General features: G+C 40.7%; 1 protein-coding gene across 1 annotated transcript in view; it reads right to left on the bottom strand.

Moving 5' to 3' along the window:
• Positions 1-23,819, bottom strand: part of obscnb (obscurin, cytoskeletal calmodulin and titin-interacting RhoGEF b) — an 821,414-nt gene that overhangs the window by 63,609 nt on the left and 733,986 nt on the right. Inside the window, exons 104-109 of the mRNA XM_060825732.1 lie at positions 19,298-19,385; positions 11,843-12,043; positions 6,711-6,771; positions 5,956-6,033; positions 3,514-3,686; positions 2,822-2,848 (exon numbers count right to left, since the gene is read on the bottom strand). Of these exons, the coding sequence (XP_060681715.1) occupies positions 2,822-2,848; positions 3,514-3,686; positions 5,956-6,033; positions 6,711-6,771; positions 11,843-12,043; positions 19,298-19,385 (628 nt within the window). The remainder of the gene's footprint in view (positions 1-2,821; positions 2,849-3,513; positions 3,687-5,955; positions 6,034-6,710; positions 6,772-11,842; positions 12,044-19,297; positions 19,386-23,819) is intronic.

Genomic DNA, 23,819 nt, shown 5'->3' with positions numbered 1-23,819 from the left:
ACTATAATTTATGTGAAGTTAGGTAGAGTGCAGAATGCCCAGTCACTGATCTTCTCTATAGCCACTGCATATACATGGGTGATCTAGTTCAGTATTAGGTCGAATTATAACTCTCAGGATGTTGATAACGGCTGATTCAGTGATGGTAATACCATTGAGTATCAATGGGGGATGGTTAGATTCTCTGCTGTTGGACATAGCCTCTGCCTGACACTTAAGTGACAAGTAATATTCATGCCACACATTGGCTCAAGCCTGATTCTGGTGTTGCTGAATATGGATATGGACTGGCTTCGTACCTGGGGGTCTCAGAATCTGAGAATTATTGCACATGCAAGGTAAGGGGACATGGTGATTCATGGATATCTCACTGGAGTAGTAATCCAGAACATGAGACTCTAGCATTCTGGGAATGTGGGTTTGAATCTCACCATGGCAAATGATGATATTGGAATTCAATAAAAATCTGGAATTAAAAGCTAGTCTAATGGTGACCATGTAGCCATTGGCAATTGTCATAAAAACATTCCTGGTTCACTAATGATCTTAGGGAAGGATCTCTGCCGTTCCTACTTGGTGGAATCTATATGCAACTCCAGAGCCACAGTAATGTAGGTGACTCTTCATTGCCATCTGAATTGGACTAGCAAACTGTTTGGTTCCAGGACAATTAAGAATGAGCTTTAAATGCTGGTCTAACCAGGGATGCCCATATTCCATTAACAAATAAGAGAACCTTATGTTGAGCTAAGTTAATTCAGAGATATTGAACTTTGTTAGCACACATATTGTGCTTTGTGTTAATTTGCCAGCTGATGGTAATATTGACTAAGTCAAATCTCAGAATGAAACCTGGTTTGACAGACCATAATTTCTATGTTTGCCATTTGTTTACCATGGTGGTCAGTCAAAAGAAGTACCAGTGTACTTTTTAATAAAAGATTATCGAAGTTTATTGTATAGAAAAAGAAAATAGCACAAACTGTTACACTCTACCATTAGCCATTCACTTATTACAAATATCAGAAAGAAACATTCAGCCTTTTAGCCAAACAACAACCTTACAGACATTCAAAGGTTAATAAAAGAAGTCACTTTGTTTCCTCTTTAAAAGTTCATGTTCAATTGTCGTGGTAATAATCAGTTTCTTTTTGGAAGTCTGAATGCTGTTTTCTTTAATTAATGTTTCTTTCTGGAACCTTTAAATAATCTGTTACCTCAGCTAACATTATTTAACTTGAGTTCCTGAAACTCTCACTTTTTACAGTCTCCCATTTCAGGTTTCCTCCTGAGTCACTCTGGACATTTGCCCCAAGATCTGAGTGTTCTCAAGAACTAACAGCAGTTTGAATGAACCTGCATGCTGTCTGGCTGATTTCTGGATTGTTCCAGCCTTCTGTGTTAGAGGACTCCTGTCACTAGGCAACAGCATGTTTTTTTCTTCTGAATGGATTGCACTGTACACCACAAAGGTTTCAAAGATCTTCCTTTTGTGCAAACAAATCTTAAGAACAACCTAACATTACTCACAGAATAAATACAAAATGAAACTAAAATCAATATCCTCCCGTTTTTTAACACACATAATATAGAAATACAAATCAAACTTAAAACCATACATTGTTTCTCATTATAGAATCATAGCATCAAGCAACAATAATATATTATTAAAAAGAAACAAGTTTTAAATAGTAAAATGTTGAAATGTCCTTTATGTAGTAAAATAGAAATTGGTGTTGCTCACAATGTTGCAGTTTTAGCATCTTTTGATCTTCATACAGCCATAATATGAGGTGCAACGTGCTAGTCAGTGTACTGAGTCAAGGAAAAAATATGCAATAAGGGATAGAATTCCTGAGTGGGTTTCCAATAACTTCATCAGAAGCTCTGGGAAAATGATGATTTGAATCATTTCTCTTGGATTTTTGATAGTCTCCTGAAGTTTTAACAGGAGATCAGGAGAACTCAGAAGTTTACTTTCTGAGTGTTACTTTCAGATATAAAATCCACAGGCAGCAGTGAATTGATCAGTTTACATATTCAAGCTGGCTCCTGATTGGAATTCATAGTAGCAAATATACAGAGTATTGGAATTTCTATTCTAGAGAGGAATTTACTGTTGGGCCATTCTGCTCATATCAACCCAAGAGAGTTGTGCAATTCAAAAGCAATAAACCAAATTTTGTCTCATAGTAATTTGGTTGCATGCACCACTTGCATACAATGCAAATATCCTCTTCATGCAAGGTTAGCCTTGAAGAGTGATGTTTCAATGGTGATCCATATTGAGTATTCCTATTTCCAACTTGCTGTTCTTTTATCACTGAAAAGTATAGTGTTCCTATGATTTTTTGGAAGTGAAAGTTCAATTCCCATTGGGTACAAACTACAAAGTAATTCTTGCTCAGAAAGGCCACAACATTGGCGATAGACAAAAAAGAAAAGTCAGATGGAGAAGAAATCGGCAGATATAGGGAGATTATTGTAGGGCAGAAATAGATCTTTGGTCAATGCTGCAACTGACTTTCAAGAACCTGACATTATGAGCTACATTCAGACTGACTCCATTCTACAGCACATTCATCTCACCAACAAAATAAAAGATGTTTTTTTCTTCACTCTCAAAGGACATTTCCTTATACCATGATTTATCTACAATTAAGACAAATAGATAGAAAATCAAGGCTGGTTGAGCTGGACTTTCCAATGTAGCATCTGAGAACTAGGAACATATGGAGCAGAAATTCTCTGACAAAAAATAATGTCAAACTAGAAATTAATGATGCACGATTTAAAGTTGCACAGAATTCATTCTACTTACCATAAAAATGTGATGACACCAACAGCCCTTTATAAAAAAGGAAACATTTAAAAAGTGAGCACAAAATAGATAATAATCGTTATACCATTAAAACAAATCTTCAGTGTAGTCCTGAATGAAAAGGTTACAACTCAAACATAATTTCTAATCCCTTTGCCTTTAGAAGGAATAATTGCAGTTAGGTTGGTGGTTTTCAACATAGTGCCTTTTCCAGTGCCTTTTCCAGTTAATCATCCCCTCTCTCTTGAAGGAATTGATGAATGTCTGAGCATAATTCCACAGGTACAATAGCCTTCTGATATCACAAACTGATTGTCGTTCTTCAAGTGTGAACTCAGAGTGTCAACAGTTACTACCATACTGGCATCATAGTTTAGCTTATACTTTCTGGAATGGGGACATCGGGTAGTAAGCTTTAACTGACATTTTCCCTTCCACATAACAGAGGGTCTGCTGACGTAAACTGTTCGGCCTCCTACTACTGTCAGACTGAGATTAGGTCATTTTATCCAGGTCCAGGCCTAAACTTAGACTTTTCCTGATACAAAGTGCTCAGTTAGCTAGGTTATGGTACTCTTATCTGCAATTATGCAGAGTTGTCCTTCATGTAAAAATATTCCTAAGAATGTAGGATGTCTGAATCTATTAGCTTCTGTGCTATCCCTTGATCTTTAAAGACTCCAGTATCTTACCATATGTCAGTGGCAGTTGAAATCGGATCCTGGGAGACAATTTCAGGGGCCACAAATTCTGGGCAACCATATTTGCTAAACTGTGGCTGAACTGGTGAGAATTTTTGTGCAAATCCAAAATCACATATCTTAATATCGTTTCTTTCTGGATGCACCATTAGAATGTTCGCAGGCTAATTAAAGAAAAGAAAAATTACATTACAAGCATGTCAGCAACAAACTCCATTATTACTACTCATAGTGGACTGTGCACTCTTCCACAATCTTTATGGCAGAGAAACAGAGACATAAGGCTAAGTCAAGTCAGACCACATGGGGAAGCATCCTGCATTGATCTACTGCAGGCCCTTTATAGAAAGACTGTAATATTTATCTTTTTAACTTTAGTTCTTATTTTTCTAATTTATATTATGAATAACTGTAAGGTAATGTAACTTCTTTGTCCTTTATTTCTCTATTTTGATCTAAGATTTGTATCTAAGTACTTTGTAGCTAAGATGGTGCCACTGTTGACTTTTCACTTACTCCTGTACTTCTATACTTGTGTACATGTGACAATAAACCCAATTCTAAAACTCAGGCCTAACCTCCTCAGGGGCTGCTGAAAAGGCAAATACATCTGCACTCCATTGCTCCACCCAATGGCCCCAAGATTGAAGTCATGGTGGCAGGGGAGGGTGGAGTGCTAACCAACTCTCTGCACTGGTATAAGAGACTACCATGACTTAATGAGCTCCCTGACTGACAAGTGATTCCATGGACTTCTATGAGGAATACTCCCCCACAACCTTGAGACGTGGCTGCCTGTCCATTGCATGTTTACACTGCTGGCGGTTAATGTAGTACACTGTCATACAACATGGCATCCATCCCTAGAATGAGGGCATTTAGCAGCAAGGAAAGCTGCTAATTTCCATGACTGTACTAAATGACAAGGCAGAGATGTTATAAGCATGCAAGTATAAGTGTTTGAGCATCCCTGACATGCAGCCTAGTCCAGTCTGAAACCCGGGTGCCTGGTCCTGTGCGCAAAGTGTCCCCACTGCAGCCTTTCAATGCTACCTACTGATGCATCCTGCAATACATCTGTGATTTTATTAACAGTGAACAGAAGTGCCAGGATAGTTGTGGTGGGCTGGCAGATGCCAATATCCATAGAGGAGGGATGACAGCAGTTTGTGCCTGTTGGTTATGACCTGGGCTGTAGCATGGTCACAGCTAATATGGAGATTTGTTTAGAAAAAGTGGCAAATTCATAGCTCGCACTATAGGTTTCTTTGTTATGGTTTCCCAATGTCTAGTTTGTTTGGCAAGTATGGTAAGATGGGAGGCTGAGTATTAGTTAGGGGAGCTGTGGCATTGGCTGCTTTCATTTACAAACATTAATCCCCACATCTTGCTCCTGCCTGCCGGGAATCTCCCCACATCGCTTGTGAAAAGCATGAAAGATGGAGTGAGATTATCTCAGCTTTGAGATGGGCCTCACTGGACTCCTCATCCAATTCTGCCACACATCTCGCCATAACTCACATCACTCAGGCCACTGTATCATGCCATCTTTAGAAGATGATTGCTTGATTGTTGCTTACAATGCTCAGTGCTGAATGTCACACAACCACCTGATAAAGGAGCAGCGCTCCGAAAGCTACTGCTTCCAATTAAACCGATTGGACTATAACCTGGTGTTGTGTGATTTTTAACTTTGTAATGAGATGAAAGTGAGGACTGAAAATGTTGGAGATTGGAGTCAAAAGTGTGGTGCTGGAAAAGTACAGCAGGTCAGGCAGCATCCGAGGAGCAGGAAAATAGGCATTTTGGGCAAAAGCCCTTCATCAGGAATGAAGTCTTGTAATTAACCCTTTATAGCACTCCTGAGCAAAACAACTGGAAGCTGACACTGCTCAGAGAACTCCATTTGCACTAGGCGACAGGTAGCATGATCGACAGACTGTAAACAAATTATTGAAGTTCGTGTTTTAAAAACAAAGTTTCAGACAGACAGAAGGAGCAGGAATGCTCTTTGGATGAAACAAAATATTGTGTATATCAGCCAATGGATAGGATACCCACATTCCCTTGCTATCCCCTATTTTGTGCAGACTGCCAACACGTTTGGCTCATTGCATCATTATTTCCTGGCTGCTTGAGTTGGTGATCTGCTTATTATTTTGCATTGCTTTGGACTTCCCAGTAACTGTTTTGAGTGGGAATAGTGTTAGCAGAGCTGACTCATGCCCAGTTGTGCATACTCTCAACTTTCATTATTCTTTTAAATTTGTACCGATGGGTAGTTCCATTAAAACTGAACAAAGAAATTATTACTGCTCATTCAGATATTCTCTCATTTTCTTGCACAAATATAAAACATGGAATTACTTGAGAAAAACACAGTGAGGTGACAGTGTAATCAATGTTTTAGTATAAAAAGGAAGGAATTCTTACCTTTATGTCAAGGTGTAGAATCTTATTGTTGTGGATATACTGGACCCCTTCTAAAATCTGCTGGATATAATATTTAATCTACACAAATCAAACAAAATATGAAAGATTAACCATACAGGAAGATGTTGATCACTGTTAATTGAGTAACAGACTGACTATGATACGTGGAGAAAGTTAGGACTGCAGATGCTGGAGATCAGAGTCGAACAGTATGGTGCTGGAAAAGCACAGTCGGTCAGGCAGCACCTGAAGAGCAGGAGAGTCGATATTTCGAGTATAAGCTTTTCATCAGGAATGAAGCATCCTGATGAAAGCTTATGCTCGAAACATCGACTCTCCTGCTCCTTGGACGCTGCCTGACTGGCTGTGCTTTTCCAGAACCACTCTTTCGACTCTGAATATGATACATGTATAAATTAATACATGATTTATGGCATGCCTCCATTTGAATCTCACAATCTCAACTCAGGCCCCTGCATAGGTTCCTCTATTCAAGAAAGGAAATAGAGACAATCCAGGAAACTATAGACCAGTGAGCATCACATTGGTGGTTGGGAACCATCAGGAGGTCAGTCATTAAAATTTTTAAGAACACGCACAAAATGAATTCACATAAACATGATGGAGTCAATCAGTGAACACAGATCCTCAACCTATTGAATTCATCTATCTCTGTTCAGCTGTAACTTTGCATAATTTTATAATAATATAAACATGGGTTGATGGTGACACTTGAAAATGAAAATAAATCTTACCTCAGTTTCTGAAACCATATTCCTTTTGAACAAATGGTCCAAGAGTCCTTCATTAGAGCACCTGTTAGCTTAGCTCAGGATAACAGATATAAATAACATGACGAGGAGATAGCACACACAGCCAACACGCATTCCTTAGTTGGCCTGGTCTTGCTTTTGGAAGGCAGGGATGAGAATACCACCTAACTTCTGCATCATTTTTGATCTGTTAGCAAAAGGTATCACTATATCTTCCATCATTTAGAAGAAATGGCTGCGATAACATAAGAACAGCACCACCTGCAAGTTTCCTTCCAAGTCACAAACCATCATATGTTGCAACTATGCAACTATGGAGCATGCTAATATGCTAGGGCACTTTGAGATCAAGAAAGTATGGTGCTGGGTCTTTTGAACAGCAGTGAAGTGGATAAGTCCCCAGGGCCTTTAATATTCACCACAGATTATTGAGAGAGGCAAGAGAGGAAATTTCTGAGGCATTGACCAAAATCTTTGTGTCCTCTAGCCACTGGAGAGGTCTTTGAGGATGGTTGAGCAGCTAATGTTCCTCTATTCAAGAAGGGAAATAGAGACAATCTAGGAAACTATAGACCAGTGAGTTTCACATTGGTGGTTGGGAAACCTTTGGAGAGAATTTTTAGCAATAGGATTTACATGCATTTGGAAAAGCTTGGCCCCAATTAGGGACAATCAGCCTAGCTTTGTGCAGGGCAGGCCATGGTAGGTTCATCCAGAAGATTAAGATGCATGGGATCCACAGTTATTTGGTCACTTGGATTCAGAATGGCTTGCCCACAGAGGGCAGGGGTAGCAGTGAAAGGGTGTTTTATGGCAGGAGGTCTTTGACCAGTGGTATTGTGCAGGGATCCACACTGGAATCTCTGTTGTTTGTAATATATATAAATGACTTGGATTAAAATGTAAATGGATGACTTAGTAAGTTTGCAGATGACACAAAGATTGGTGGAGTTATGTATGGTGTAAGAGGTTGTCAACGGATACAGTGGGGATATAGATCTGTTGCAGATATGGGTGGAGAAATGGCAGATGGAGTTTAATTGGCTAACTGTGAGATCTTTGGGAGATCAAATACTAAGGAAATGTATGCAGTTAATGGCAGGACCCTGAATATTATTGAGGTACAGAGGGATCTTTGGGGTTCAAGTCTTTTGCTCCCTGAAAGTGGCCACACAAGTAGATAGGGTAGTAAAGAAGGCACATGGCATGCTTGCCTTTATTGGTCAGGGAACTGAGTACGAGAGTTAGGATGTCACATTGCAATGTTATGAGACTTTGTTAAGGCCACATTCAGAGTATTTCAGTTCTGCTCACCACATTACAGGAAGGATGTAAAGGCTTTGGAGAGGGTGCAAGAGAGATGCTGCCTGGATTAGAGGGTATGATCTATAAGGAGGAGAAAGTGAGGTCTGCAGATGCTGGAGATCATAGCTGAAAATGTGTTGCTGGAAAAGCGCAGCAGGTCAGGCAGCATCCAAGGAACAGGAAATTTGACGTTTCGGGCATAAGCCTGATGAAGAGCTTATGTCCGAAACGTCGAATTTCCTGTTCCTTGGATGCTGCCTGACCTGCTGCGCTTTTCCAGCAACACACTTTCAGTTATGATCTATAAGGACAGACTAGAAAAACTCAGTTTATTTTCTCTGCAGCAATGGAGGTTGAGGGGAGACTTGATATAAGTCTATAAAATTATGAAATGCATAGACAGGATTGACACTCAGAACCCTTTTTCCAGAGTTGTAATGTCTAATTCTAGGGGACATACATTTAAGGTGGAGGGGCAATTCAAAAGAAATGTGAGGGGAAAGTGTGTACACACAGAGTGGTAGGAGTTTGGAATGCACTGCGAGGGGTAGTGGTGGAAGCATATAATGATACCAGCGTTTAAGGGACTCTTAGATAAGCACATGAATATGCAAGGAATGGAGTAATATGGACCATCGGCAGACAGAAGGGTTTAGTTTAATTTGGTGTCATGTTTGGCGCAACATCATGTACTGTTCTAAGACCTCCGACAATTAACAATGATTTCATGATCATCTGAGAATCTAAATTTCAGATTCTTTCGAGAATTAAAATTCCACCATCTGCCATGGCAGGATTTGAACCCGCATCCCCCAGAACATTACCTGGGTCTCTGGATTAACTATTCAGTGATAATACCGTTCAACCCTCACCTACACATACAAAACAGAAATCACTTTCCAATAAAAAACATGTAATAAAATACACTGTTGACCTGCTTTATTTACTGACTTACTGACTCCTTGAACTTAACTGGCTGAAATATCTTCTTCTCAACTCTTAACAACTAACTTTTATAAGCTTATTAACTCTTTCCAATTCCACCCTTCTTGCTACATCTTTGACTTCCCGATCCTTACTTTTGCTCCTCTTCTCTGACCCCTCTCCCTGCTCCTGTCTTGCTCCACAACTCTCTGGCTTTCCACTTCCTTTCCTAATCCTCAAATTCACTAACTCTGTTCCTATGTTGCTGGTAAACTCTTGACATGTTAGCATAGGGTCATAGAGATGTACAGCATGGAAACAGACCCTTCAGTCCAACCCATCCATGCCGACCAGATATCCCAACCCAATCTAGTCCCACCTGCCAGCACCCAGCCCATATCCCTCCAAACCCTTCCTATTCATATACCCATCCAAATGCCTCATAAATGTTGCAATTGTACCAGCCTCCACTACTTCCTCCTGCAGCTCATTCCATACACGTACCACCCTCTGCGTGAAAAAGTTGCCCCTTAGGTCTCTTTCATATCTTTTCCCTCTCACCCTAAACCTATGCCCTCTAGTTCTGGACTCCCCAACCTCAGGGAAAAGACTTGGTCTACTTATCCAATCCATGCCCCTCATAATTTTGTAAACCTCTATAACGTCACCCCTCAGCCTCCGACGCTCCAGGGAAAACAGCCCCAGCCTGTTCGGCCTCTCCCTGGAGCTCAGATCCTCCAACCCTGGCAACATCCTTGTAAATCTTTTCTGAACCCTTTCAAGTTTCACAACATCTTTCCGATAGGAAGAAGACTAGAATTGCACACAATATTCCAACAGTGACATAACCAATGTCCTGTACAGCCGTAATATGACCTCCCAACTCCTGTACTCAATACTCTGACCAATAAAGGAAAACATACCAAACGCCTTCTTCACTACCCTATCTACCTACGACTCCACTTTCAAGGAGCTACGAACCTGCACTGCAAGGTCTCTTTGTTCAGCAACACTCCCTAGTACCTTACCATTAAGTGTATAAGTCCTGCTAAGATTTGCTTTCCCAAAATGCAGCACCTCACATTTATCTGAATTAAACTCCATCTGCCACTTCTCAGCCCATTTTTCCACCTGGTCCAGATCCTGTTATAACCTGAGGTAACCCTCTTCAATGTCCACTACACCTCCAATTTTGGTGTCATCTGCAAACTTACTAACTATACCTCTTATGCTTGCATCAAAATCATTTATGTAAATGATAAAAAGTAGAGGGCCCAGCACCGATCCTTGTGGCACTCCACTGGTCACAGGCCTTCAGTCTGTAAAACAACCCCATACCACCACCCTCTGTCTTCTACCTTTGAGCCAGTTCTGTATCCAAATGGCTAGTTCTCCCTCTAGTCCATGAGATCTAACCTTGCTAATCAGTCTCCCATAGGGAACCTTGTCGAATGCCTTACTGAAGTACATATAGATAACATCTACTGCTCTGCCCTCATCAATCTTCCTTGTTACTTCTTCAAAAAACTCAATCAAGTTTGTGAGACATGATTTCCCACACACAAAGCCATGTTGACGATCCTTAATCAGTTCTTGCCTTTCCAAATACATGTACATCCTGTCCCTCAGGATTCCCTCCAACAACTTGCCCACCACCGAGGTGAGGCTCACCGGTCTATAGTTCCCTGACTTGTCTTTACCGCCCTTCTTAAACAGTGGCACCACGTTTGCCAACCTCCAGTCTTCCGGCACCTCACCTGTGACTATCGATGATACAAATATCTCAGCAACAGACTCAACAATCACTTCTCTAGCTTCCCACAGAGTTCTTGGGTACACCTGATCAGGTCATGGAGATTTATCCACCTTTAACCGTTCAAGACATCCAGCACTTCCTCCTCTGTAATCTGGACCTTTTGCAAGATGTCACCATATATTTCCCTACCGTCTATATCTTCCATATCCTTTTAAATACTGATGCAAAATATTCATTTAGTATCTCCCCCATTTTCTGCAGCTCCACACAAAGGCCGCCTTGCATAGTTTAAAAAAAATTAAGATTTCTTTATGTCCATAAAAATGACACAAATATGACGACGATATATTTTTGGGTAGGTCATGGATTCCCATTTGGAGAATGTAATGATTGTTTAGACCCAATTCAGGTCCCAAAAGTGGTTTGTGAAAGACCTCCACCTATTTAAATTAAAGGGCAGGATTAATGCATCATTTTGGAAATTACAAACTTATTATAAAATAGCAGACTAGTTTGTATAAGTAAAGATAATAGAGCCAATGAAAGAAAGCTAAGTGATGACTGTGACAGAAGCTGGGAGAAATAAAATCTTCACAGATGGTGGTGGCTTTCCTGTATCTTGTACAAGTGGTTTAAATATGGACAACAAAACCTGCCCCCACTCAACATGTATGAATCATTGAAAAGTAGTCAGGAGGATGAATAATGCCTTAGTTTTGTTTTATTTCCTGGCCTGATTGCACAAACACCAAGACCAACAGTGATGCTTCTAGTGTCGCTGCTGCTGAAATGAGCAATCGCAACAGGGTCGTTCCTGCTCCAGGGTCGTTTCTTTGCCTACCACAAAGAAACTCAAAAACTGAAAGAACTACAGATGCTGTGTTCTGAGAAAGGGTCACCAGACCTGAAATCTTAACTCTGATTTCTCTTCACAAATGCTGCCAGACTTGCTAAGCTTTTCCAGCAATTTCTATTTTTGTGACAAAGAAACTCATCTTCTTCAGAGGTAATGTTTCTTCATTGTTAGACACACATACAGAATGAAATTAATTAAAATAAAATCAGAGATATAAACTTTAACATTAACAACAAGAAAGAAATAGACAGATTATCGCCACAGAAAGGATACATTTCCAGCACCAACACAAGTGTTCGCTTGGTTTCAAACATATCAAGTAAGCAGGAGATCTTTGGATGGTTAACTTTGGATAAGATGGCAAGTTCTTCATAAGCTTGTGACCTGGTATTTTTTCTGAGTGGAATAAACTTAGCAGCGCATGAAGTTCCATTCTGTTTATTCACAACTCTCTTCACAAAACCGTGTGAACCCCTTTAAGCAAGAAGGAAACAAAGTATGCTTACTCCCTTTTTAATAATATTTTGAAGCATGCACTGTATTCAATACTTTTTGGTAATTTACTAGCTTTGAGAATCAATTCTTCCCCACTGACATTCCATGGCAGCACTGTGTGCCATTGAGCATGCATTGCAATAATTCCCAAGGCCCTTTCAACAACACTTTCCAAACTCACCATCTCCACCAGTTCAAAAAACAAGAGCAGCAGGTGCATTGGAATAATATTAGCTGGATGCAGTTATCCTCCAAGGTTTATATCCCCTTCACATGACAATATTATTCCTTCATTTTTGAGGAGTCAAAATCCTGGATATGCCTAACAGCAGAGTAGGTGTGCCTAAACTGCACAGACTAGTGATTCACAAAGGTAGTTTGCCACCACATGCTCAAGGGCAAATAGAGATGCTCAATAAATACCAACCTTTACAGTGACATTCAAATCCATGAATGAATTTTTAAAGAGACCAAGACACATAATTAGAAAGCGGGACAGAATACCAGCACTTCAATGGAGGTTCGCTGATGATGTCCCATGGCATGGTGACAAAACATCTGAATACAAACCTGCCAACTCAGCGAGCAAACTTACAACCTGAACCTCAACCTGAGCTACAAATCTTCTCAAAAATCACAAATCATTTAGGTTGTTTCTTTAGTGTCTTTGCCATTCATCCACTGAAATTATGGTGGGAATTCTTGGAAATATTCTAGGCGTAGATGTATTATAAGAATATTAAGTTGTATTTATGAAGTATCTTTAATGCAATAAAGTAACTGAGAGTGCATCACAGGAAAGATGTGAACTGAAATTTGATACTGAGCAACATAAAGAGGTATTGGAATAGATTTTGGGGAACTTCACTGGAGAACTCTCTCACTCTCTGAGCTGCTTTTGTAGCCGCAGTGTTTATATGGCTGGTGAAGTTCAGTTTCTGGTCAATGGAAACCTCTGAGTGTATTAATGGTGAGGAATACAACAATAGTCATTCAACTTAGCATCAAGGAAACATGCTGAGATTTTGTGTTGTGGAAGATGGTCATTTCCGGGCATTCGTGTAGCATGCATGTTACTTACCATTGTTTTTACAAACTGACAGAAAAGCACCATTAAAGCTGTGCAATGTTGCAAACCTGACTCTTGCCTTATAAAATTGCCAACAGATATTATGCTGATGCTGAAGACTGTGAATGTTAGTGACTAGGAGAAAGTGAGGACTGCAGATGCTGGAGAGTCAGAGTCGAAATGTGTGGTGCTGGAAAAGCAGAGATCAGGCAGCATCCAAGGAGCAGGAGATTCGACATTTCAGGCATAAGCACTTCATCATTCCTGATGAATGGCTTATGCTCAAAACATTAACTTTCCTGCACCTTGGACGATGCCTGACCTGCTGTGCTTTTCAACTGCAAATATCAGCAGTGAGCTGGCCACTACTGTCTTTACTTGCTAAGAGATAGTACCAACACTTCACTGCAGGAAGAACTCTCTTCTTACACAGTTGCTAGTCAGTCAGAGGCCAACCAGGAGGCTAGATGAATGCAGCAAGCCAGGCAGCATCAGGAGGTGAAGAAGTTGACATTTTTGGTATAATTCTTCTTCAGAAAGCAGGGTTACATCTGAAACGTCAAGTTCTCCACTTCCTAATGCTGCCTGGCTTGCTGTGTTTTTCCAGCCTCTTGCTTGTCAACTTTGGATTCCATCATCTGCAGTTTTTTTGTCTCTGTCAGTCAGAGGCTGGCAGCACCACTGGGAGCGGTGACCACTGTTGATACTGCATGAAGCACATGAGAAGTATTCAGAGTTCGATCAGACTCCAGGTAATTCTGCACTCTTGTCATGGCTAGGCTGACAAGTTGAGACAAGAGGGATGAGAGGTACTCTGGACAGCATGGGAAAGGAGTAAGGACATGAGGAGAGAGAATTGTGGGTAGAGGGGCTCTCCTATTGACAATAGTGAGCAGAATGCCCACCTTCTCCTGTCCCCACCCCTGCCACTGTCCAGCTACTTCTCCCAGCTAGGCCATTTTTAATGCAAAGCAGCCATCAGCTCTCCTGCCACTCATTAAATCTGAGTGGCAGCTGCAGAGTGTTGCCCTCAATTGAATGAAGTAAAATCCAGTCCAATGGAATAAAGTTTAAAGATGGTAGGCTAGAAATTATTGAGTGCCTGCTTGCTGTTGAGAACTTCGCACAGGGAACAATTCCTGTTCCAGAACCTGCATATTCAGATGTGATCAAAAATGGGCTTTGGGTATCATTTAAATTAGACTTCAGATGTGTGGATGCTAGTTGCAAACCCCAAACATTTTCTAATGAAGCAGACATTGATTCTGAACATCTGTATTTAGGAACCTTAGATTTGGGAGAGTAGCCCTAAAGCAGGTGTTTGGCCCACTCAATAATTTAAAGCACGTGAGCGCATTTTCCTCTTGATTGCAAAACAAATGGGCTCAACAAATTTACCAGTAGGACCAACAGCTTTGCAGATTTGCCAACAAGCTATTCCACTGATAAACTGGCACTATGTGCAACAGTTTAAAACCTGAAAAATGGGGTCAACGTATATTATCTTCTACGCTGATATCTTCCAGGCATGTGGAACTAAAATTTTGAAGGGTTATACATTTATAGGAAATGTAGTTTTATAACCTAAATCACAGATTTAGTGACACAATGCTGGAAGGTAGACTTTATAATGAGCATTATTTTATTTGACTTCTTTTGTGGATGGTTAAATCATTAATGTTATATTAATTTCAAGAGACAGTAGCTTGGTTAATTGAGATCCTGTTGATTGCAAACAGTGCTAGCAAAAGTAAATCTAATGGAGCAAGTACAATTATGATAATTTCTCTTTAAATGAATATCATTAATGTATTATTATCTACTTTCCATTGAGTATTTACCAACATGAAGTTCTGTTCTTTGGTCTGACAAGCTTACAATGGAGATAGAAATGTGTCCTGCAGGATGTTTAGTTCTCTATTTAACTATTCAATTAGATGTATTAAAGAGCAGGAACAATCACAAAACCCAATGACAAAGGCAGGGAGGTTTGACAGGACCACTCAGGATGGTTTAAACTGGTGTGGCAGTAGGGTGGGAGCAGCAGGTCACTAAGGAAGAGCTTGAGATTAAGGCAAAAATAGCTGACAGGAAGAGCATTCATGGAGAGGTTATGAAGCTCAGCAGAATTAGCTGAGACTGCATTTGCTTCAGTGCAGGAAGTATAACAGGTAAGACAGATGAACTTGGAGTGTAGACTAACACATGCAATTATAATGTTGTTGCTATCACAGAGACAAGTGGAATGAGGGACAGAATTAGTACTTTAATGTTCTGGGATATCGATGTCTTAATTGAGACAGAGAAGGAAACAAAAGAGGTGGGCTAGTTGCCGTACTGGTTAGGAAGCATGTGTTGAGGATGACACCCTGAACGGATCTTGCAGTGAGCCATTTTGGGTAGAGCTGAGAAATAGGAAGGGTGCAATCACAATGCTGGGATTGTACTACAGATTCTGGAAACATGTGAAAATAACAGGAAAGTGGTGGGTGATATTAACTTCCCTGATTTGACTGGGACTCCCTTAGTGCTGGGGGTTTGGATGGAGAGCAACTTGTTCAGTGTCCAGGAGGGTTTTTTGAAACAGTATGTGGATAATCCAATGAGGGGGGTGGGTGCATACTGGATCTGGTATAGGGGAATGAGCCCAGCCAGGTGATCAAAGTCTCAGTGAGAGAGCTTTTAGGAATAGCGTAAGTTTTCGGATACTCATGGATAAGGACAAGAGTGGACCTCGAATGATGGTGTTAAATTGGAGGGGATGGCCAACTATAACTGAATAATGAATTGGGAGTAGCTGTTTGATGATAAATTAATATCTGACTTGTGGGAATCTTTTAAAGACCAGTTGAATAAAATGTAGAACAGTCATGTTCCTGTAAAAATGAAGGGCAGAAATGGCAGGATTCAGGAACTTTTGATGACAGGAGAAATTATCAGCTTAGTCAAAAGAAGTATACCTAAGGTCTAAGCATATTGTGTGCAATTCTGGTCTCCCTCCTACAGGAAGGATGTTGTGAAACTTGAAATGATTCAGAGAAGATTTACAAGGAGGGTTTGAGCTATAGGGAAAGGCTGAATAGGCTGGGGCTGTTTTCCCTGGAGCTTCGGAGGCTGAGGGGTGACTTTATAGAGGTTTATAGATTGAGGAAATGCATGGATAGGATAAATAGACAAGATTCTGAATTAGTGGTGGTGGAAGAGCACAGCAGTTCAGCCACCATCCAAGGAGCAGTGAAATCGACATTTCGGGCAAAAGCCCTTCATCAGGATTTATTCCTATAAGATACCTCATAGCAGTCTACTACAAAAGGTACAGTCTCGTGAGATCCGGGGTGAACTGGTGAGAAGGATACAGAACTGGATTGGTTATAGAAGACAGAGAGTAGCAGTGGAAGGGTGCTTTACGGAACGGAGATCAATAACTAGTGTTGTTATGCAGGAATCAGTGTCAAAAAGTCACAGAGATGTACAGCCTGGAAACAGACCCTTTGGTCCAACTCGTTCATGCCGAGCTGATATCCCAACTCAATCTAGATCCACCTGCCTACACCTCACCCATATCCCTCTAAACCCTTCCTATTCATATAACCATCCTGATACCTTTTAAATATTGCAATCGTACCGACCTCCACCACTTCCTCTGGCATCTCATTCCATACACATAACACCCTCTGTGTGAAAAAATTGTCCCTTAAGTCTCTTTTATATCTTTCCCCTAAACCTATAGAGTCATAGAGATGTATAGCATGGAAAAAGACCCTTCGGTCCAACTCGACCATGCCGACCAGATATCCCAACCCAATCTAGTCCCAAATGCCAGCATCGACCCATATCCCTCCAAACCCTTCCTATTCATATACCCATCCAAATGCCTCTCAAATGTCGCAATTGTACCAGCCTCCACCACTTCCTCTGGCAGCTCATTCCATACACGTACCACCCTCTGCGTGAAAAATTTGCCCCTTAGGTCTCTTTTATATCTTTTCCCTCTCACCCTAAACCTATGCCCTCTAGTTCTGAACTACCTGACCCCAGGGAAAAGACTTTGCCTATTTACCCTATCCATGCCCCTCATAATTTTGTAAACCTTTATAAGGCCACCCCTCAGCCTCCGATGCTCCAGGGAAAACAGCCCCAGCCTGTTCAGCCTCTCCCTATAACTCAAATCCTCCAACCCCTAGCAACATCCTTGTAAATCTTTTCTGAACCCTTTCAAGTTTCACAACATCTTTCCAATAGGAAGGAGACCAGAATTGCACGTAATATTTCAACAGTGGCCTAACCAATGTCCTGTACAGCCGCAACATGACCTCTCAACTCCTGTACTCAATACTCTGACCAATAAAGGAAAGCATGCCAAACACCTTCATCACTATCCTGTCTATCTGTGAATCCACTTTCAAGGAGCTATGAACCTGCACTCCAAGGTTTCTTTGTTCAGCAACACTCCCTGGGACCTTACCATTAAGTGTATAAGTCCTGCTAAGATTTGCTTTCCCAAAATGCAGCACCTCGCATTTATCTGAATTAAACTCCATCTGCCACTTCTCAGCTCATTGGCCCATCTGGTCAAGATCCTGTTGTAATCTGAGGTAACTCTCTTCGCTGTCCACTACACCTCCAATTTTGGTGTCATCTGCAAACGTAAGAACTGTACCTCTTATGTTCGCATCCAAATCATTATGTAAATGACAAAAAGTAGAGGACCCAGCACTGATCCTTGTGGCACTCCACTGGTCACAGGCCTCCAGTCTGAAAACAACCCTCCACCACCACCGTCTAGTTCTGGACTCCCCACCTCAGGGAAAAGACTTTGTCTATTTATCCTATCCAGACACGTGATTTTGTAAACCTCTATAAGGTCACCCCTCAGCTTCTGATGCTCCAGTGAAAACAGCCCTAACCTATTCGACCTCTCCCTATAGCTTAACTCCTCCAACCCTGAAAACATCCTTGTAAATTTTTTCTGAACCCTTTCAAGTTTCTGTGCTGGGACCTTTGTTGTTTGAAATATATATAAAGGATGTGGAGGAAAATGTAAGTGGTCCTAATAGTAAATTTGCAGATGACACCAAAATTGGCAGAGTTGCACATACTGAGGAGGACTGTCAAAGGATACAGCCAGATATAGGTAGATTGCAGATTTGGGCACAGAAATGGCAGGTAGAGTTTAATCCAGACAAATGTAAGGTGGATGTATTTTAGAAGATCAAAGTCAGGTGCAAATTATACAATAAAAGGCAAAACCTTTTGGAGCATTGACATACTGAGGGATCTGGGTGAACAGGTCCACAGATCCCCAAAAGCACATTCATTGAACAATGATAAGGTAGTCAAGATGGCATACAGCATGCTTGCCTTCATTGGTCAGGCCATCGAATATAAAAGTTGGTAAGTTATGTTACAGCTGTATAAAACTTTAGTTAGGCCACAATTCTAATACTGTGTGCTGTTCTAGTCATCACAGTACCAGAAAAATGTGGATACTTTGGAGAGGGTGCAGAGACATTCGCACGGATGTTGCCTGGTTAGGAGGGTTTTGGGTATGAGGATTGTATTCACTAAAGAGATGGAGACTGAGGGGCAACCTACAAACTTATGAGAGGCTTGGATAGGGTGGAGAGTCAGAAGTTTTTTCTCAGAGTAGAGAGGTCAACTACAAGAGCCCATAGGTTCAAGATGAGGGAACAAGGTTAAGGAAGAAGTGTGGGAAACATCTTTCACAGTGTGGTGGGTGCCTGGAACACATTGCCAGTGGAAGTGGTGGAAGCATGTTAGCAATGTTTAAGGTGTACCTTGATAAAAACATGAATGGGAGGTGAATAGAGGGATAGAAACTGTGTATGGGCAGTAAGTAGCAGATCTAAATAAGGATTAGGAATTGGCACAGGCTTGGTTGGCTGAAGAGCCTGGTCCTGTTCTATATTGTTCTTTGTTCAAATTTCAGGGGTAGACTTGGATGATAAGGGACTTATTCAGCAATGATATTTTGTATTTTTACACTGTGTTCCTACAATACACTACCACTGATATGATTCGAGATGGTACATTTTTATTAGCAATCTTCTGAGCAGTTCAGCATCTCCAGAAGATATTTCCATCATTATAACATGAATAATACCTTACTTGGAGAGCTTAAAAATCCCCTAGGACATATTTACCTTCCAATTTCTTCTTTGACATCATAATTAGAATGCAGTTTTCTTCTCCCCGTTGGCTTCATGGAGTATTCTTCCTTGGCTTCTGTTTCTGAATTATACCGTCATTGTCCAAGAAAACAAAATTAAGATTTAACACTGCAATATTGACTTCTACTTTTAAAGTACTGTAATGATCTGTGGGCATGCACAAATACAAAAGAAAGCAATATTGATTTTAGAAACAAACACATAAACACCATGAGAAATACTTTCTAAATTTCAAATATACAGTCCTTTAGTGATGTGCCCTGTCTAGGTGGTTGTCAAAGTAACATTTAAGCAAAGGCAGGGAGTTCTCCTAATGTCATGACTATGGCCCTTACTGTCAAAATGGCGACAAATTAAGTGGCAATAAATTTTATTAGCTTTCTCTAAGATACTGCTGATACAGAACAGCAGACTGATTTGCTTACAAAACAATCAGGAGTAATTCACCAAATGATTTGCTTTGGAGAACTGTTTTAGGAACACAGAAGCAGGATGAGGGCAATTTTCACCTCGTCAGACCACCTTCTAACCAGATTTTGCCTGATGCTCTATTAGAACACCATTCTCCTGCTCTATCCCACATCCTTTGATGACTTAATATCAAGAAATATGTTAATATCTGTGTCGAATAGACTCAAGCTACCACAATTATCTGGAGTAGAGAGTTCCAAATATTCATCACCGTCTAAGTAAAGAAGTTTCAGTTCTTTTTAGTCTTAAGCGCCAGGAGACAACAGAACCTCTTCATTTTATAAGATGTAAACACTCTTTATCTATGCCCATATGCTCTCCCCTGTATGAGCTGTTATCTTCTGCAATAAGCTTTGATGAAGCACTTTATCTGATGCCTTGAGGAAATCAAAATACAGTACATCCACTGGTTCCCCCTTACCCACAGATAATAAGCTAACAGGCCTGTAGCTTTCTGCAGTCTGCCTCCCTCCCTTTTGAATAAAGGAGTTATCTTTGTAATATTCCAAACTACTGGAAATATGCCAAACCAAAGAAATTTTGGAAAATGGTGTTTTGATTTCTTTGTCTTAAAGCTTTTAAATGCTGTACACCTTTACTGATTACTCGTATTTTTTTCTGCATCTTTGCAATCGAAATGGAAGTTTCTCATCTTCTGTAAGTAACATGGAGGTTTCCTACATTTTAGCAAGCAAAATAGGCAATTTCTGACCTCTTAACACATTAATAAGCAGTGTCCATTCTTTGTACGACTTTCCAAAAACAACTTTATGCTTGTATTGTTAATATATCTTTTTTTCTCAAAATTGCTGTTAAAATTATAAACCTTCTACTCTTACCGAAGCTTCAAAAGTTATCTATTGCCTTCTGTTAGAGTCTGTCTGCTTCAACTTTTAAATTGTCCATTTTGTTACCTTAATTCAGCTTCACAATATTTCTGGCTGCTGCCACCTTGGTATAAAGTGCTTCTATGGCTCCTGATTTTTCAATTGTAGCCATGTCTTGTGGTGTTGAAATGGCAGCAATGCCTATTACAAAATGTATGTACTACATTTTGTTTGCTTCTTGACTTCTCAAGAAGCCTGCTTTTTGTGCTATTAATTTAGGATATCTTCCCTTCTCGACAACAGTTAGTAACTTTATTCACAGAGATGTTCATTTCCTCACTGAAACTTTAACCAGGAATGCTCCTTCAGGTCTCTGGTTCCTGATGGAATCAGTAACTGTCATGTTGTACCACCTTTAAGTTCTTTCTCGCTGCACTGCTTCTTCTGCACTTCCTTATCAGATCTGAAATAAAGGCTTTGGCTTGGAGTACTGTTTGTGCTTTGTTTATCTTTCAATGAGCTCCTGCTGACTGCTTGTTTGTTCAGAATCTTGTAGCTGCTGACTGTCTACATGAGTAAAAATGTTAAGTCTTTAAAGGGGAAACCAACTTGATTTTCTGGAAATTTGCTCTCCTTGGTCCAATGCCTATTTTTTCAATCACATCTTGTGTAATAGGCAACAACATTAGAGAGACCCCTAACTGGATCTAAAGGCTTATTTAGGTTACAGGGGTAGTTGAGAAACCACTATTGTATCTGAACAAGAAAGGGCTCTTGTCTTTATACAATGTATTTTTTACATGATAGCAATGAGCTACATGTTACAAAGGTTTGTTAGACATTGTTACTGAAACTATGGTGAGAACTGTAAATATAAGTCTGAGGTCCTTAGATGTTGGACTGTGACAGTGGCTCAGTAGTTACCACTGCTGCCTCACAGTACCAGGGACCTGGGTTTGATTCCATTTTTGGGTGACACTCTTGCATGGAGTTTGCATGTTGTCCACAATGTCTAGAGATGAGCTAGTGGGCGGCACGGTGGCAGTGGTTAGCACTGCTGCCTCACAGCGCCTGAGACCCGGGTTCAATTCCCGACTCAGGCGACTGACTGTGTGGAGTTTGCACGTTCTCCCTGCGTCTGCGTGGGTTTCCTCCGGGTGCTCCGGTTTCCTCCCACAGTCCAAAAAGATGTGCGGGTCAGGTGAATTGGCCATGCTAAATTGCCAGTAGTGTTAGGTAAGGGGTAAATGTAGGGGTATGGGTGGGTTGCGCTTCGGCGGGTCGGTGTGGACTTGTTGGGCCGAAGGGCCTGTTTCCACACTGTAAGTAATCTAATCTAATCTAATCTAAAAAAGCTAGGTGGATGAGCCATGGGAAATGAGGGGTAACATGGTAGAGAGCTGGTTTGGGTTGGATGCTCTTCAGACGGTCAGTGCAGACTCAATGGACCAAATGGTCTTTTTCTGCACTGCAGGGGTTCTACAAAAAAAAGTTCTGGTTTATCCATAGGCAAACTTGTACAATATCATCAAATTAGGTGGAGCCTAATTAATTCTTTGAGAACCATTGCCTTATTCAACACCTATCAGGTAAAAACAATGACTGCAGATGCTGGAAACCAGAGTCTAGATTAGAATGGTGCTGGAAAAGCACAGCAGGTCAGGTAGCATCCGAGGACTTCCTAATTATTTGCTGCATCTACGTGTTACTTCTCAGTGACTCTTAAACAGGCACATGCAGATCCGTTTGGACATCAACACTTCCCAAACTCTCAACTTCCAAGAAATTCTTGTATTTCTGTTTTTCCTCCAAAGTGGATAATTTCACGTTTTTGCACATTGTGAAATAATCCTTTCTTGTACCAATCTATGCAGTGTGGGTTAGCAGCCTTTCCTGATTGTAACATTTAAGGACAAAGTTTCAGCACTTGATTCATTTGCTTCTGTTTTGTAACTTGGTGGGGTCTCCTTTGAAGAGTTTGATACGTCATCAGATCAGATCAGGGTCAGTGAATTGATATTCAAGAGTCAGAGGCAGTTTTACTCAAAATTAGAGAACCAAAGAAGATTGGTTGGAGTCAATGAAAGTAGAAACTTGACAGCTTCAGGCTGCTGGTTAATCAAGTGTTTAGAAGAGGGGGAATAGGCTCCAGACAGCTGAGCTGCTGTGGGTAGCAAGCTCCAGGAAGTCAGAGTTTGGGAGATATCCTGAGGAGCTAAGAAGATGGTGGATGTTTGCTGGTTCTGTGTCGGAGAGCCAAAGTGTGTCTTCATGTAGTTAAAGAGCTGCAGACGGCTCTGTGCAGCCAAGGGCTCATTTAAATCCCAGAAGCCCTTTGTTGCTGAGTGGGGGGTGAAGAAGTTCCACAAACAGTGTTAGTTTAGTGAAGATGAGAAATATTGGAGATGGGAAAAACTAAAAGGTAATGCCAGTTTAGTGAAACTAACTGTCTATGAAAGAGCTGGAAATATGTAAATGTTGCCGTGCAGTGAGCGGTTGTTGAGCCAGTGAGTGCCAGAGTGTCTTTGACAGAGTTTCAAATCTAGATCGTTGAAAGTGCAGAATTGAAATTTCTTGTAAAGGAGACAAAGCCCTAAAGAGATTTGGTGACCAACAATGTGGGGGCTGCTGAGAAAACCATAGAATTCTGTATTTGTTTTTATGATGTGTTCTGACCACAATTTGTCTGTTATCCTTATTTACCTCATGGCAATTTTGGATATTACAGTGGAAGTTATGCATATACTGTAGATAATTTTATTCAAAGTTTGGGAGATTTGTAGCTCGGGTGCTCGTTGTTATGGTTCTGTTCGCCGAGCTGGGAATTTGTGTTGCATGCCGGTGGAAAGATCACAGAAGCACTTCACAGGAGGCTCCCAAGCACTGAGGATGTCACCTAGACAGGGGACGAAACGTTTGCAACACAAATTCCCAGCTCGGCGAACAGAACCACAACAGATAATTTTATTTTCTAACTTTGTGTAGATTTTATTTTGTTACTTCAAAACTGTGGAATTTATGGCTTTTTAAAAAAAAAACTACCAGGGTCTCAAATTTTAAATAAGATAGTTCATTTGATACCCACATCCACATCATTGAAATGGATGACCAAACATACAGGGCTAGATTTTAATTGTTGAGATAAATGTGTAAAAACAACTTTAAAAAAGAGATTAATTCTTAACCTTCTATTGCTT

This window comes from Hemiscyllium ocellatum, chromosome 5 (genome assembly GCF_020745735.1).
Source record: "Hemiscyllium ocellatum isolate sHemOce1 chromosome 5, sHemOce1.pat.X.cur, whole genome shotgun sequence".
NCBI classification, from domain to species: domain Eukaryota; kingdom Metazoa; phylum Chordata; class Chondrichthyes; order Orectolobiformes; family Hemiscylliidae; genus Hemiscyllium; species Hemiscyllium ocellatum.
The sequence above is the reverse complement of the archived record's forward strand: the minus strand, read 5'-3'. Positions and strand labels throughout refer to the sequence as shown.